This window comes from Peromyscus maniculatus, chromosome 8 (assembly GCF_049852395.1).
Source record: "Peromyscus maniculatus bairdii isolate BWxNUB_F1_BW_parent chromosome 8, HU_Pman_BW_mat_3.1, whole genome shotgun sequence".
Lineage (NCBI taxonomy): Eukaryota > Metazoa > Chordata > Mammalia > Rodentia > Cricetidae > Peromyscus > Peromyscus maniculatus.
The window spans coordinates 35,044,488-35,060,509 of NC_134859.1; the positions used below are offsets into that span (position 1 = coordinate 35,044,488).

General features: G+C 44.0%; 1 protein-coding gene across 4 annotated transcripts in view; it reads right to left on the reverse strand.

The window, feature by feature from the left end:
* Positions 1 to 408: 408 nt before the first annotated feature.
* The window catches only part of LOC102903128 (uncharacterized), a 35,791-nt gene continuing 20,177 nt past the window's right edge, over positions 409 to 16,022 (reverse strand). For all 4 annotated transcript variants that reach the window (XM_076578291.1, XM_076578290.1, XM_076578289.1 and 1 more), the window contains 3 exons: positions 14,131 to 14,257; positions 13,666 to 13,755; positions 409 to 2,043 (listed from right to left, as the gene is read on the reverse strand). In XM_076578291.1, the coding sequence (XP_076434406.1) occupies positions 710 to 2,043; positions 13,666 to 13,755; positions 14,131 to 14,164 (1,458 nt within the window). In that variant the 5' untranslated portion in view covers positions 14,165 to 14,257 and the 3' untranslated portion in view covers positions 409 to 709. The remainder of the gene's footprint in view (positions 2,044 to 13,665; positions 13,756 to 14,130; positions 14,258 to 16,022) is intronic.

Here is a 16,022-nt window from a genome sequence, read left to right on the forward strand (position 1 = left end):
CAGATTTGCATTATGAATGAGGTCCTCGGTGGTGATAACAAGGAATACAGTAATAATGGCTAGAGCTAAGTCAGAAGAGAGTCACATGACTCAAGTGAACCTTCCCAGGAGAACACATGTAAGAAGCAAGTGGGCAGGTAAACCAGGAGATTTGACAAAAGAGGGTTGAAACAGAAGCAGAACCATGAGAAGCATGATTTAAAGGATTCTTGACTCCTGCATGGGTGACTGACAGCAACTTCTCTAAACTAGGCATCCGGGATGTGGGTGAGGGGAGACAAAGGGTTCTGTTAAAGATGGCAACTTTCTTATAGAAGAAAATCTAGAATAAAATTCACCATTTTCAAACTTTGTTGTTCATTTGCTTCTCACTCTTAATTTTTATAATTTTATAATTATCTTAACAAATTGTGAATTTGATCAACTGACATTTATACTTTTAATGACGTTTCATTTTGGTTCTAATACTTGGTGATTCAGGCCAATTTAAAAAAAGTACTACCATCAGTACAACTGAGGCAGTACTAAGAGAAAGGTGTGTTTGGTATCCTCAACAGTCTCAAAACCCACGGCCTCGTGGAACTTGGCTCCTAGCAAATACAGCCATCCTAATACAAGACTCCATTGTGATTCTTTAGGTTTTCTCTTATATTCAATAATTAATGACATCAGTCCCACAGTACTTCCATATGAGCGGCATTCATACATATCATTTGTCTCCAATATGATGCCTCTGGTGCTGGATAAGGTTTGCAGTCTGGTTGAAGGCTTTCCCACATTTGTTACATTTATAAGGTTTCTCTCCTGTGTGAATCCTCTGATGCTGAGTGAGGTGTGTGCTTCGTATAAAGGCTTTCCCACAGATTCTACATTTGTATGGTTTTTCTCTTGTATGAATTCTCTTATGTTGGGTCAGGGCTGAATGGTCACTGAAAGCTTTCTCACAGATGTTACACATGTAAGGCTTTTCTCCAGTGTGAATTCTCTGATGCTGTGCCAGGGCTGACTGGTCCCTGAAAGCTTTCTCACACAAGCCACATCTGTAAGGTTTTTCTCCAGTGTGGATTTTCCGATGTCTCGCAAAAGATGAATTGTCCCTGAATGCTTTGCCACATTCACTACATTGATATGGTTTCTCCCCAGTGTGAATTCTCTGGTGTTCAGTAAGGGAAGAGTTCACCCTGAAGGCTTTTCCACATTCACTGCATTCAAAGGGTTTCTCTCCAGTATGTATTCTCTGGTGCTGAAGAAAACTTGTACTCTGATTGAAGGCTTTCCCACATTCGTTACATTTATAGGGTTTCTCCCCACTGTGAATGTTCTGGTGTTTGGTAAGATGTGCTCTGCACACAAAAGCTTTGTCACAAATGTTACACTGGAACGGTTTCTCTCCAGTATGTATTCTGTGATGGTGGGAAAGATGTATGTTCCGGATAAAGGCTTTTCCGCAGATGTTGCATTCGAAAGGCTTTTCTCCAGTATGGATTTTCTGGTGGTAGGTAAGTGAAGAGCTCACGGAGAAGGCCTTGCCACAGTCCTTACATTCATATGGTTTCTCACCAGTGTGAATTCTTTGGTGATGGATTAGGTGTGTACTCTGGTGAAAGGCTTTCCCACATTCTCTACATTCATAGCGTTTGTCTTTAATAGGCATTTTCTGACTTGTGTTGAGTTTTTCAGTATGAATTTTCTGATGTTTCTTAAGGGTGGAACTCTTAGAGAAGGCTTTTCCACACTCACTGCATTCCAAATCTTTTTTGCTTGCTTGAGATCGCTGACTTTGAATGGGTAATGAGCTCCCTGTACAGACCTTCTCAGAGGCCTCGACTTTCTGCCCACTAAGCGTTGATGGAGTGCACTGTTGGGTGAGGACCACTTGCCGCAACCTGACCTCCCGACCTTCCTGGTACTGCCAGTCTAACAGGTGAGCACATTCCCAGTGAGTCCCTCTGGTGATTCTCTCCTTCATTATCCACTGATCCGAATCTTTTTTAGGAACATCTGCCCTGAGAAATTTCTTACTCGTGGTCATTGTAATCCCTCCTGAAAGACATTGAAAACAGAAACGCCACTTTTACCCTGGTGAAACAGCTGGATGGAATGAAATGAACAGCCTGTTAACAATGCTAACAAAGGAACTGCAGCTGGAGACTTAAGGCGGTAATGTGAAGGGGAAGAGCCAGGGATGGGAGCACAGGAGTATGGCGGAAGCTTATCTAATGCTACACACGAGGCAGGAGTGTTTGGGAGCTTGATTTCAAAGGTCCTGCATCTGGGTTGCAATTCTGAGAACAGTATTCATTTTGTTTGTGATTAAATAGATTTTATCTGACTTTTAAAGCTCAAAAAATATCTAATATAGGCCAAGCTTGATTCATGCTTGTAATCCCAACATTTGAGACGTGGAGGCAGGTGGACCACCACAAGTTTGAGGCTAATGTGGGTTAAAGAGTAAGATTTGGGGGATGCCTGTGATTGGATTGGTGACTACCCTGGTTGTCATCAGAGAGCCTTCATCCAGTGACTGATGGAGGCAGATTCAGAAACCCATGGCCAAACAGTGGGTTAAGCTGGGGGAGTCCTGATGAGGAGAGGGAGGGGGGATTGTAGGAGCCAGGGAGGGTGTCAGGGACATCGCAGGAAAACCCACAGAAAAGGGTAGCCTGACTCATGGGGACTCACAGTCTGAACCAACAACCAGGGAGCCTGCATGGGACTGACCTAGACCCTTCTGCATATATGTGACAGTCGTGTAGCTTGGTCTATTTGTGGGACTCCTGGCAATGGGAGCAGGGCTGTCCCTGGTGCTTTGGCTGGCTCTTGGGAACCTGTTCCCCATGCTGGATCGCCCTGCCCAACCTGAATGGGGGAGGTGCTTGGTCTAACAGCAGCTTGATATGCCATGCTTTGCTGATGCCCATGGGAAGCCTGCCGCTTTCTGAGTGAATACGGAGGAAGGGTAGATAGGGGGAGGGAAGAGGGGTGGGTTGAGGGGGGATGGAGGGAAAGTGGGGAAGGGTGTGGGAGGAGAGGAGGGAGGGGAGGCTTCAGCCAGGATGTAAAATAAATAAACAAATTTTTAAAAAGATTTTGGGGGTAAGAGATGGTTTAGTGGTTAAGAGCACTGGTTGCTTTTCCTGAAGATCCAGATTCAATTCCTAGCACCCACACAGTGGCTAATGTATGTCTGTTACTCCAGCTCCAGGACATCCAATGCCCTCTTCTGGCCTTTGCATGCTCCAAGCACACATGTGGTACACAGACATACACACAGGAAAACACACACACACATACATAATAATAAAAATCTTTTTAAAGAGAGAGGGGATTCTGTCTCCAAAAACTAGAGAGAGAGAGAGAGAGAGAGAGAGAGAGAGAGAGAGAGAGAGAGGGAGGGAGGGAGGGAGGGAGGGAGAGAGAGAGAGAGAGAGAGAGAGAGAGAGAGAGAGAGAGAGAGATCATAAATTTGGGTGGGGAGAATCTAAAAGGGAGGAGGAAAAAATGATCAAAATAGATAGTATGAAAAAAATTTAATGAATCAAAGAAAGCACACAAAAATACAAAAAAAGACTTAAATTGTTGTGGAATATTATTTTAAGGTGAGTTACTTGTGTTTATGTTGCATTTGCTTAACTCTGTGAAGCTGGGTTACTGTGCCTGTGTAAAACACCTGATGGTCTAATAAAGAACTGGCCAATAGCAAGGCAGGAGAAAGGATAGGTGGGGCTGGCAGGCAGAGAGTGTATATAGAAGGAGAAAACTGGAAGGAGAGATCTAAGCTCTAGGAGCCAGAGAAGGAGGAGGACTCCAGGGACCAGCTGCCCAGCTACACAGCAAGCCACTGAGTAAGAGTAAGATTTACAGAAGTACGAGAAAAGGAAAAGCCCAGAGGCAAAAGACAGATGGGATAATTTAAGATAAGGAAAGCTGGCTAGAAACTAGGCCAAGCTAAGGCCGGGCATTTATAAGTAATAATAAGCCTCCCTTTGTGATTATTTATTTGGGAGCTGGGTGGCGGGTCCTCCCAAGAAAGATCAAAGACCAACCAACAACAACAAAATCTCTAATGCAGACCATGCTATGCTAAGATATAAGGGGTGTGTGTGGCTATGTTGTCCGGTGATAGGGTCTTTATGACAACCCCAATGTTGCCACAACAAAACTCTGAAATTAGAGGTCAACACTCAGTGGGAAGAAACCTCAAGACTGAAACTAATGTTTTTATGTTTTCAAGACTTGATTTGAGTATTCAGAAAATCAGAAGGTAACTTGCCCCCTAGGCTGCGTGAAATGATCAAGTATACTAATGAAATAAGGATGTTCAACTGCATATACAGAAGCAATGTCTCCAACCATTGTGACATCTACATAAGGAACACACCACAGTGACACTAAAGTAAGCAGAGGAACCTAGGAACAAAGTCCCCTTGCTAGACAGCATCTGGTATTTCTAGGAATCGGAATCTGTGAATCTGGGGGAAGGAGCATAATAGTCACGTACAAATGGGATTTTCAGTGGAAAAGTAGACATAGCCCCATGGATTATCTGACCAAATAATCCCTTGCTGTACATGACAATTCCACACCTAGTCAACAGTCTTCTCACTTGGGCTCAGGGGTAATCGTGATATTCTGCAGGCAAACTTGAGACTGCAGGCCACTTTCTGCCTTCTAACTGAAGTCTATGTAAAGCTTTGAAATATGAGATATTGAGGGCTGGATAGTAAACACGGATGATGTAGGTTCATGGAGATCCTATGGGGAACAAGCTCTCCTTAGCATTTCCCTCTCCCACTCACCCCAGATAATCTTCCATCGAGAACCACAAAACAAATATAACTTTAGAAATTATCTAGAAAAGAAAAGTGAGCAGGTGCATTGTAAGGCTTAAATCATGAGCTCGGAAGACACACCCTTTAAACAGACATGGTCAACGCTAAAGTCCATCTGGGGCACCACAGAAGAGTGACAGAGGGCCAAAGGATGTCTGGGAAGTGACCAGACTCGTAACGGGTAAAAATGCACACCATGGAATCCAGAAGACAATGAACTAACAGCGCAAGTGTTAAAAGAACCTCACTGCCAAACTCAAAAGAGAAAACATTTCTTTTTTTTTTTTTTTTTGGTTTTTCGAGACAGGGTTTCTCTGTGTAGCTTTGCGCCTTTCCTGGAACTCACTTGGTAGCCCAGGCTGGCCTTGAACTCACAAAGATCCGCCTGCCTCTGCCTCCCAAGTGCTGGGATTAAAGGCGTGCGCCACTACCGCCCAGCGAGAAAACATTTCTAAAGAGTAAACACAAAACAGACATTAGCCTGCAAAGACACCAGAGACAGTGTCCACAGCAGGCCTCTGTTCCAAGGAAACATGAGTGTCCCTGACGGATGAAAAAGCAAACGTGTGGAAATACAGAAATGGAGGGAATAAGTAGTAGAAAAAGCGAATTTTGGACAATAAATACTGATTACATTATATAATGATTATACTGCCTTAAGATTTGTAGAATTAAAATATACAGGAAAAAATCATAACAGAATAACACAAAAGAGGCCACAAGGGGACATTTTAATACTGAGAGGTGCCAGCACTGTCAGGGATTTTTTTTTTTTTGGGGGGGGGGACAGCACAGCATCTCAGGTATCCCAGGCCAGTCTTGAACTCACTATGTATTGGACAATGACCTTGAATTTCTAACCCTCTTACCCTCACCTCCCAAGAGCTGGGATTACAGGTGTGTGACAGACACAAAGCCCACTTTATACAGTGCTGGGACTGAACCAGGGCTTGGTGCATGTTAGACAAGGACTCTACCCATTGAGCCACACCCCCAGTCCTGTGTGAGAATTAGAACAAGTAAAAACGTTATTTTGGATAATTAAAAGCTGGTTATAAATATTACATATACTACTAAAAGGCAAAAGACTGTAAATCAACTAGCTAATATAGGACCGAAGTGAAAAATAAAAACAATTGATCCAAGAGAAAGGGAAGAAAGACAAACGGGATTTAAAGCAGGTGAACCAACAGTGTGAACAGGGAGCAGACATCCAAGTCCACACACAGAATAACCAATCTAAATAAACAGAGCCCAGCTACAGGGCATTAGAAAAGAAACAGGGAAATACAGACACTGAAAGAGAAAAGACAAAAGAATGGGAAGACTGAAAATGTAAAAGAAAGATGGCTGCTTATATTAGCAGCAGACAAATCCCACAGCATCGGAGAAAGCAAAGGGCCATACTCCAGGAGCGTAATGGGACCATTCCCACCCCCTCTGTGTGCACACCTAGGACAAGACTCAAAATGTCCTGAGTCCAAACCAGAGTGACCAGAAGGAAAGTGATCCGTGTCTACATAACTGGCGCATCAAAAGGGACATCATGACGACAATTAGAAATCTTTTGAAGTCAATGATGCTGTCCGTACAGATACCAGCAGGAGCTCACAGGACAGCTAAAACTTCTGAACATAGGAAATATACTGATAAACTGACTGTTAATATCAAGAGATTAGAAAAAGAGAAAATTCAATCCAACAAAGAAGGAAATAAACAAGCTGGCAAGAGAGTTAAAAAGCAAGAATTTAAAACCTGATCTGCCTTTAACAAGACCAGGGAAGACATTGAGAGAAGCCCATGTGACTAATGGCAGTGTTTGGAAGTGTTCATGTGAGGCACCTAAGTGGGTTTTCTTTGTGTTTCTCACTAGAGTGTTAAGTACGTCAAGTGTTAAGGCGGCATCGGGACAGACTCTACCTCAAAAACACTGAGCTGGGCAGGGGTGGTGCAGGCCTTTAATGCCAGTGCTCGGGAGGCAGAGACAGGCGAGTTTATGAGACTCTGTGAGTTTGAGGCCAGCCTGGTCTACAGAACTAGTTTCAGGACAGCCAGGGTTATATAGTGGGCCCCTACCTTAAAAAATTGATTAAAATTTGGAAAACAAGAAATAAAAATGTTATCATTTGACATGACTATGTTCTTATAAAATGTAAAATAGGAATAAATTAGGGAATGTAAAAACTACAGTATATCACATACCAGCAACAATTAATTAGAAAGTGAGACTCCCAAAAGATGAATACTTACATAAAAAACAATAACACTGTGAAGTAAATACTGCATAACAAAAGATGAACAGGACTGTATCCCTCAGACAATAACATCCCAGAGAAATTAACAAAAATCTAAAAATAGTAGGAATATACTATAGCCAAAGGAATGGAATACTCTAAATTCCCCACTTAAACTACACATTCTGGGAAATTCTGTGGAAAACCTTAATAGGAATTTTGCAGAAACTGAATGGACAAGCCTAAAGTTCTAAATGCAATAAACAGCAAAACTGGAAAAGCCGTGTTGACAAGTGTAAGACTCATTACCACTCTAGAGTAACTGGAAGCATTAGAATAGCATGGGATTAAACAGTGAAACTCGATGGCTCATAAACGGACTCATAGACCAGATTATAGAACCCGGAACTGACCTATGCATTAGCAGTCAGTGTATGCCTGACAAGGGGAAGGCATGGTGCACTTGGGGGAAAACGGTCCTTTTAGTAAGTGATCCTGGTCAGCGGGATCCCCAGAGAGAAACTCAAACTGTGGGCCTAAACATGAAAGATAATAAAGCTGTTGGAGGAAACAGACTGTCATTAGCTTAGGACACCTGCAACAGGGACACCAGGGGCCGGGGAGACGGCTAGGTGGGGAGAAGTGCTTGTTCCTCCAGCCAAACTCCCAGAACGCAGGTACAAGGCAGCTGCAGTGGTCTGCATCTGTAGTCCCAGCACTCCTATGGGGAGGCCGGACATGGTAACAGGAGGGCTGCCCGGGACCTTGCAGGCCAGCCAGTCTGGAGTATGAGAACAGGAGAAACGAGAGAGACCCTGCCTCAAAAACAAGGTGAAGGAGAGAATCCAATCCTGAAAAGCTGTCCTGGGACCTCTTCCGCCACTGCCCCTCCACCATACATTTTTAAAAAGACACAAGCATTAGCCACAGGAAGAAAAAGAACTGAAATACATTAGACTACCTTAAAAATGGAAAACCTGTGCTTATCAGATGGCATCACTGTCCAGAGAGGGAACCAAAACCCTCACTATACACTTCTTTAAATCAACAAGAGTAGGCCAGACAGCTAAGCAGAAAGGGAGAGAAGTCTTATGGATCCTTTATACAAGAGGATGCTTAGGTGTTTAATACAAATAAAAGTATAACGAGGTTCAGCATCATCAACTGAGACACTCCGCACATCCTCCAGAATGCTGACACACACCAAGGGTGTAAGAGGACGTGGACTATAAACCAGCACAAACATTTGTGAAACTACTTCACTAGGTCTACTGAGGCTGAAAAGATGCATAAACACAGAACTTCTTGGGGACACACTGGACAAAATGTGAACACACACACACTTTCTATAAGCTGGAGAAATGATCCCAGCAGCCATCATTCCGTAAGAAAACAGCACTGAGGCAGAAGAAAACCAGATGCCGAGCAGACTCCCCAGTTTATGCGGTAAATCATAATAGGGCCATGAGGGTGAGCCGACTGCTGCTGCATGTCTTGTGACTTGAAAGATGGCAGACATAGAAGAGTGAAGTCCTTCCGATCCCAGTTACATGATTTAAGAAAGGACAAAATAAATGTGTTAACAGTGAGTCAAAAGAAAGAGAAGGTACTGGGGGGCAGTGGTTACAGGGGTGACGGTAATTTTTCTTTATGTGAATGTTGATTATACAGATGTGTTTATGCTGTTATAATTTATTAGATATGTGTACTTTTTTCTGTATTACATATTACTTCAAAATCAGTTTACTTCAAAAAATCTAGGATAGGACCATGGAGATGGCTCAGTAGGTAAAGGTGATTTTAAATATCAGAAGTTATGTCTCAATACTATGCATTATTCAAAGAAAGTTAAGATTCACCTTTACCCCCTCCCCCCAAAAACGGTAGAGAACAGTAGCAGTTCTTGGGAAACAACTCAAGATTGGGAATGAAAAGCTCGATGTCATCTCACAGGCAAAATTCAGGGATCCAACCAGGATGTTAGTTGAGAACACTTGTGGAGGTCAGAGGTTAACTCTGGGTGGCTTCCTCAGTCACTCTCTATCTTTTTTTTTTTTTTTTTTTTTGAGATGGGGTCTCATGAGTTTGCTGTTTCACTAGACTGGCTGGGCAGTGGCCCTAGGAGCCTCCCGGTTCTGCCCTCCAATGCTAGGGTTACAGATGTATGATGCCATGTACAGCTTTCACCCAAGAGGTGGGGATCTGAAGTCAGGTCCTGCTGTTTGTGCAGCAGGCATTGACACACTAAGCCACCCCCAAGTCTTAACCTCACTCATTTTTAGTTCCTAGTAGAATGAGCTTCTAGGAGGCAGGGTTTGGTTGGAGGAGGCATGTTCCTGTGAGTATGTCTTGTTCCTGACCCCTTCCTGTTTTGTCCCTTAGCTTCCAGGCCACCAAAATCAATGGAGCCAGCTCACCATGGACTACAAACTCTGAAACTGAGCCAGAATAAACCTTCATTCTGAGTCATTTCTCTCAGGTATTTCACCACAGCAAGAAAATATGACTCGGAAAAGAAGTCCAGGAAATACTGGCACAAAACAAAGCTATCAGGGCTGAAGAGAAAGCTCAGCAGCCTGGGGACCTGAGTTCTCTTTCCAGTACTGGTCGTGGTGGTGGTGGGTGGTGGTGGTGGGGAACTCGACTCACAACTGCCTATAACTCCAGCTACAGGAGAATCTGATGCCCTCTTTTGGTCTCTGAGAGCCCTGCACTCACATGCACCCCCCCCCCCAAATAATAAAACAAAGTCAGACATGGTGGTAAACATCACCCTGAATTCGAGGCCACTCTGCTCTGCAAAGCAAGTTCCAGGATAGCCATGAAAAATCCACCACCAGCAGCAGCAACAACATTTAAAACCAAGCTAGTGGTTTTCTAGTGTACCAGGAGGAAGATGTGGTGAGGAATCACACTGGACTTCAAAGATGAGGTTAGATCTCATTCTTAAACTGGGTGGTAGGATATGAGTATTGCATCTTTATCATTGTTTAAACTCCTTAGGGCTGTTCAAAATTTATATGTTATTTTTATAGCCGGTGTACAATATTCAAAATAAATGTATTTTAAGGCCCAAAAAGAAATTATAATGCTAAGTGCAAAAATAAAATTGCAACATGGAAGGCCAATAGATCAGCTCTAAAAACTTTGCCAATAAATGTAAGAGAAAACAGTGCAATGAAGACAGAGAATAAGAGGACATAACGCAACATTAAAGTGATAAGCGGGGCGGGGATGGTGGCTTAATAGGAAAGAGCATGTGCTGCAGGCGCAGAGAACCTGAGTTTGGATCCCTAGCATCAGGTAAAGGCCGAGTGTGGCCCCCAGCAGCTGCAACCCCAGCACTGGAGAGGAGGGTGACAGAGACAGGAAAATCACTGGGGCTTGCTGGCCACCAGTCTAGCTGAAAGATAGCCAGCTCCAGGTTCAGTGAGAGAGAATAATAAGACAGAGGATGATGCTCAACATCCTCTGGCTTCTGTCTCTGTAGGCACACACACACACACACACACACACACACACACACACACACACACACGCATACGCGCGCACACACGCGCGCGCACACATGCGCGCGCACACGCACACATGCATGCATATACAAGTAAAGTAAAAGGAAATAAAATTATATGGTTATAAATGAACACATTCATAGATCAAAAATGAGAAGGGAAAGGTAAAGGGTAGGAGACACCGAGACATAACAGATGATTAATAAATGAGGAAGGAAGTATAAAAATGACCAGCAGCTACTTGAGAGAAGGTCTGGTGGTTTCCCTTGGGATTCTGCACGATCAAAAGGAATTAAAAGGAGAAAAGAAGAAAATGCAAGAGCTTTGGAGCCAGGTGGGTTTATACTAACCCCCCCTCCCCAAGAGCAGCATTCAATCAGTCCTAATCCGTTATCTCCACTGGGTGGGGTCTGCTGCAGAGTACACTCTTGATTTGCAGGATATTAAAGATTAAGTGTGTCAGCAAGCAAAAATGCCTACCCCAGAGCATCCTGGGTAGCACTCAACTCTCAGCTCTGTACGCTTGTGGCCCGAGGACAGAAAACATAAAAAGCAAAACCATCTATCATGATATTTTTCTTTCTGTGATTAAAAATAACTGTCTAAGTGTGAGTGTTGGCAAAGAGATGTGGGCAAAGAGAAAAAGCCTTATTTCCTGCTGGTGGGAGTGTAAAGCACAGCCATATGGAAATCAGTATGGAGATTTCTTAAAAAAAAATTAAAAATTCAACTACCGTCTGACCCGGCTATCTCATGCTTAACAGATACTCAAAGCACTCTACACTGCACCACATCTTATTTGTGCTTAATTCATAATAGTCAGAAAACGGAACCAGCCTAGATGTCCATCAACAGGAAATGATGATGAAAATGTGGTAATATATATAGCGAATTTTAGGAAACCATAAAGAAAAACGCAAGTCTCAGGAAAATGGAAGGAGAGGGAAAGTGTTATATTATGCGAGGTAACTTGGACTGAGAAGGAAAAAATTACATATTCTTACTCATTGTATCCCAGCTTGTAATGTTTTTATGTGAGTGTGGGTATAGGCTACAAAACAAGAAAGGAGCCCATAAGAGGGGGGAAGAGATGCTGAGAAGGGGTGGGCAATAGGATGTATATGACTTAAAAGTGAAAAAATTTTAATATAATACAGCTGAGCAGTCCTTGTCAGAAATAATGCCTGGGAAGAGAGTGTTTCATGTTTTTTTTTTGGTTTGTTTGTTTTTGTTTTTTTTTTTTTTTCATTTTGGGATGTCTGCACAAGCATAAGGAGAAATCTTGGGGATGGGGTCCAAGATTAAACATGAAACCCCCTTATGTTTATGTATACTTGATACATACAACCTAAGGTAATTTTATAGAATACTTTCAGTGTCTGAATTTTGACCTCAATCTGTCATCTGAGGTCAGGTGTGGTGGCTCGTCAGTACTCAAAATGTTGGAGATTTTGGGCTGGCAAGATGGCTTAGTGAGTTAAGGCATTTGGTTGTCAAAGAACACCAAATCCATAGAATATTCTATAGGGGTGAGTTAAAGATTTTTATTTCCCTGTACTGGGGATTGAACCTAGGACAGTAGGTTCTCAACCTTCCTAATGCTGGAACCCTTTAATACAGTTTCTCATATTGTGGTGACCCCCAACCATAGATGATTTTTGTTGCTACTTCATAACTGTAATTTTGCTACTGTTATGAATCATAATGTGAATATCTGTGTTTTCTGATAGTCTTAGGTGACCCCTGTGAAAGGTCATCCAACCCCCAAAGGGTGACCTATAGGTTGAGAAACATTGACCTAAGACCTCACGCATGCTCTATCACTGAGCTCTATCAGTGGTAAATGAATATTTAATAACTGCAAATTTGAGTTATGATAGTTAAATTCTATCAAGCATTGAGTTCTAAACATTTGAGGTGGGTAGATATCAGCTATAAAATATAAACCTCTGCCTATTTCACTGGATCACAGTGAAAAAATAGTAATAAGAGGTTTTAAAAGATACTTTACAGGTCAGGTGTGGTGGCACACACCTTTAATCCCAGCACTCAGGAGGCAGAGACAGGTGGATCTCTGTGAGTTCAAGGTTAGCCTGATCTACATAGCAACTTCCAAGCCAGCCAGGGCTATGTGGAGAGAGACTCTGTCTCAAAAAAAAAAAAAAAAAAAAAAGGTATTTACAGCCTGTAACACACTACAGGAAAGTGTAATGTTACAGCATCTTAGGTAAAGCAGGGAACTTTCTAGAATACTTCAAAGTAGCAGGAAGACATATCCCCATCTTGGAGTCACAACCCCCAGAGGACTCCTCAGAACAAGTGACAGCCCCTGAGCTGTCCTGCTCTCTCCATCCCAGGCATCCAGTCTCACTAGCAAGTACAACTGCACCAGGTGTGAGCCATACAGCCAAGTCTACAACAATCCTGGCCCTTCTGGCACCTGCAGCCAAGCACACAGCCTCGAACACCAGGGCACGTCAATGCTGGCTGAATATACTTCCGTGTGGTTGGAGAAAGAAGAGGGAGGTGAGGATATGTGTAGAGTGTCACTAGAAAAAGGGGAGCTTCAGTGAGCACAGAACTGTCTCCAGAGCCCCAGGAGACTCCTCACCAGAGGAGCCCGGGTGGCCCCTGCACATTGGATGTAAGAGAGGCCACTCCAACACAGGAGTGGGGGAAGAGGACTGCTAATTTTTTAAAATTTATCTTCATTTATGTGAATGCATGTGTGTGCAGTGTGCCTATGGAGGCCAGATGAGGATGTTGGATCCCCTGGAGCTGGAGTTACAGGCAACTGTGAGCTGCCCAGCAGGGGTACTGGGAACTGAAGTCAGGTCCTCAGGAAGAGGGGCAAGCACTCTTAACTACTGAGCCTCCTCTCCAGCCCCAGACTACTAATTAATGTGAACCAGAGAGAGGAGAGAGATGACGGCAGGAACGACTCCAACAAGCACAGACTTCCATGATGCATGCCAGTTTGGGTATGTATGCTGGGACAATGTGGCACAGGCCTGTCACGTCTGCTGAGACCTCATGCCCACCCCACCCACTGGGCTCCTCCCAATGTCCCACACGCATGGTTCTTACCAAGAACAAAGCCTCCTGGAGCATCCTCTGACACGCATTTGTCTGCCTTTTCCAGGTGAAAAAACACATCTGGTTTGGATCCCGAGAGTCCTGTTTTTGAAGGAGGAAAAAAAAATTGATCTTCTCTGTTCATAATGGAGATAAAAGTCATTGTAAGGATGAGACCTGGTCCTCAGAACTTTCTGGAAATGGTGATCAGAAAGGAAGGGGAGCCTATTTGTGTGTGTGTGGTGGCTTGGGCTTGAAACAGACAGTCTGTTCTCATATCCCTCTCAATTGTGACACATCTCCAGGTATGACTTCAGCAGAGCTCTGGGGACACCAAGGGGACAGACACGTGGTAGGAGTGAAGGAAGGCAGTATCATCAGCAGGCCCAATTTCAACCCAATCTGTTGTATGGCAGTTCCGGGGGCGTCCTAACAAGTCCCCAGAGGTGAAGCTAAATGCTGTGGTGTCCAGCTTACCCAGCGAGACCAGGTTGCTGTAGTTCTCTGACATCACATCCCTGTACAGGGCCCTCTGGGCAGAGCTCAGCTGTCTCCACTCCTCCTGGGTGAAGAGCACAGCCACATCCTTGAAGGTCACCAAGTCCTGTAACAGAGAACCCTTTCTTACTGACCAGGAGATACCACAGGAAAGCCCATACTGGCTGTCCCAGAAGCTCATGGGGACCATTAGCCTGCAGGAAGCTGGTGTCCAGAGACAAGCTAGGCATGTCTTCGGGATCTCCTAGGCTGAGCTTTGCGCTGAAGACATGTTTTGTCCCCCACTTTGACGCCAGTAGTAGAGAAACAGTGAGACTGAACTTGTTTACTTGCCCACACCACCTCCCATCCTTCTCCACAGCCCTAATGTAGCTGGTGTAATGTCAGCATAACACAGACTTCCATGTTTGTGTTGATGATTGTTTAGATAAACATATTGCACCAGCAGTAATATAAAAGCATAATGTAGCTGGGCGATAGTGGTGCACGCCTTTAATCCCAGCACTCGGGAGGCAGAGCCAGGCGAATACCTGTGAGTTCCAGGCCAGCCTGGTCTACAGAGCGAGATCCAGGACAGGCGCCAAAACTACACAGAGAAACCCTGTCTCGAAACAAACAAACAAACAAACAGTTAAAAGTATAATGCAGACAGTATTGTAGAGCAGCTAACCCGTGATCATAATAGCAAACAACATTGATACACCTGTTGTACTCTTTTTAAATCATTATTTTAGAGTACACTCTGATACATTCAAGAAACCTTTACTGTAGAACAGTATGCCGTATTTCCCCAGCAGTAACCTCACGTGTTTCATGCTTTCCACATCTCTGGATTACCCTAGGAGGCCAGATTGAATGGCCGACCCACACCATTTAGGTTGGGAGGAAAACCCTCCGTGTTCACATCAAGATGAAACAGCTTCACGATGCACTTCTCAGAATGCACCCATGTCATTGGGTGGTACATAACCACTGTTTTCAGTAAGACTTCCTTTCCTTCAGCTGCTCCTCTACCCACCCCAACACATATGTGAGTGTACACACACACACACACACACACACACACACACACACACACACACACACACCACGGACATAATCATTCTGTGCTATGATCCCATGTCTTCTCTGATTATAACTCATCTCTTCTTTGGAATTCTGAACAAGGACAGAAAGAGTGTCTCTCAGGAGCCTGAAATCGAGCATGGAGAACAGCACTGCTCACAGTGTGGTTTTCACAGGGAGCTAGTGTGCACTGAGGAGGAAGGGTCAAGGGGAAGCCAGAAAAATGCCTGCTTTAACTTACGATAGCTTAATTAAGTTTGTTACCCGTACCCAAAGCCTTGGCACACATCGAGGAGCCAAGAACCACTGGCTGAAGTGAACCCATGAACTGATTTATCAAGAACTGTTATTCATCTCAGTTTTCTAACATAGTTCACAGACCTGGCACATTTTATATCCCTAAGTTAGGTCTGCCCGATGGCAGCCAAATCTTGGCAACCTGTAAACAACATAAACAGGGTTTAAGTGCTGTGTCTCAGATATGGTTCATTCCTCCAACATACATGTGCCTGGTGTCCAGTGCAAATGTGTTGGGAAGTGGGAAATCTGTAAGAGGTGGGGCTCACAGGGGAAGGGAGTGAGTTACTTGAGTTCCATTCTCTGGAGGGCGCAATGCACAGCTTGTGGGAACGGGAGGATGGGGCAGGTCTCTCTGGACTGCAGTGGCTATTATGAGCAGGTTGTTAGGAAGGGAATTTAACACCTCTGGCAATCTTTCTTGTTTCCTCTCACCACATGACACTCTCCACACCCCTTTCTTTCCTGCCTTGTGGTACCATTCACTACATACAATGCAGCAGAGAGCC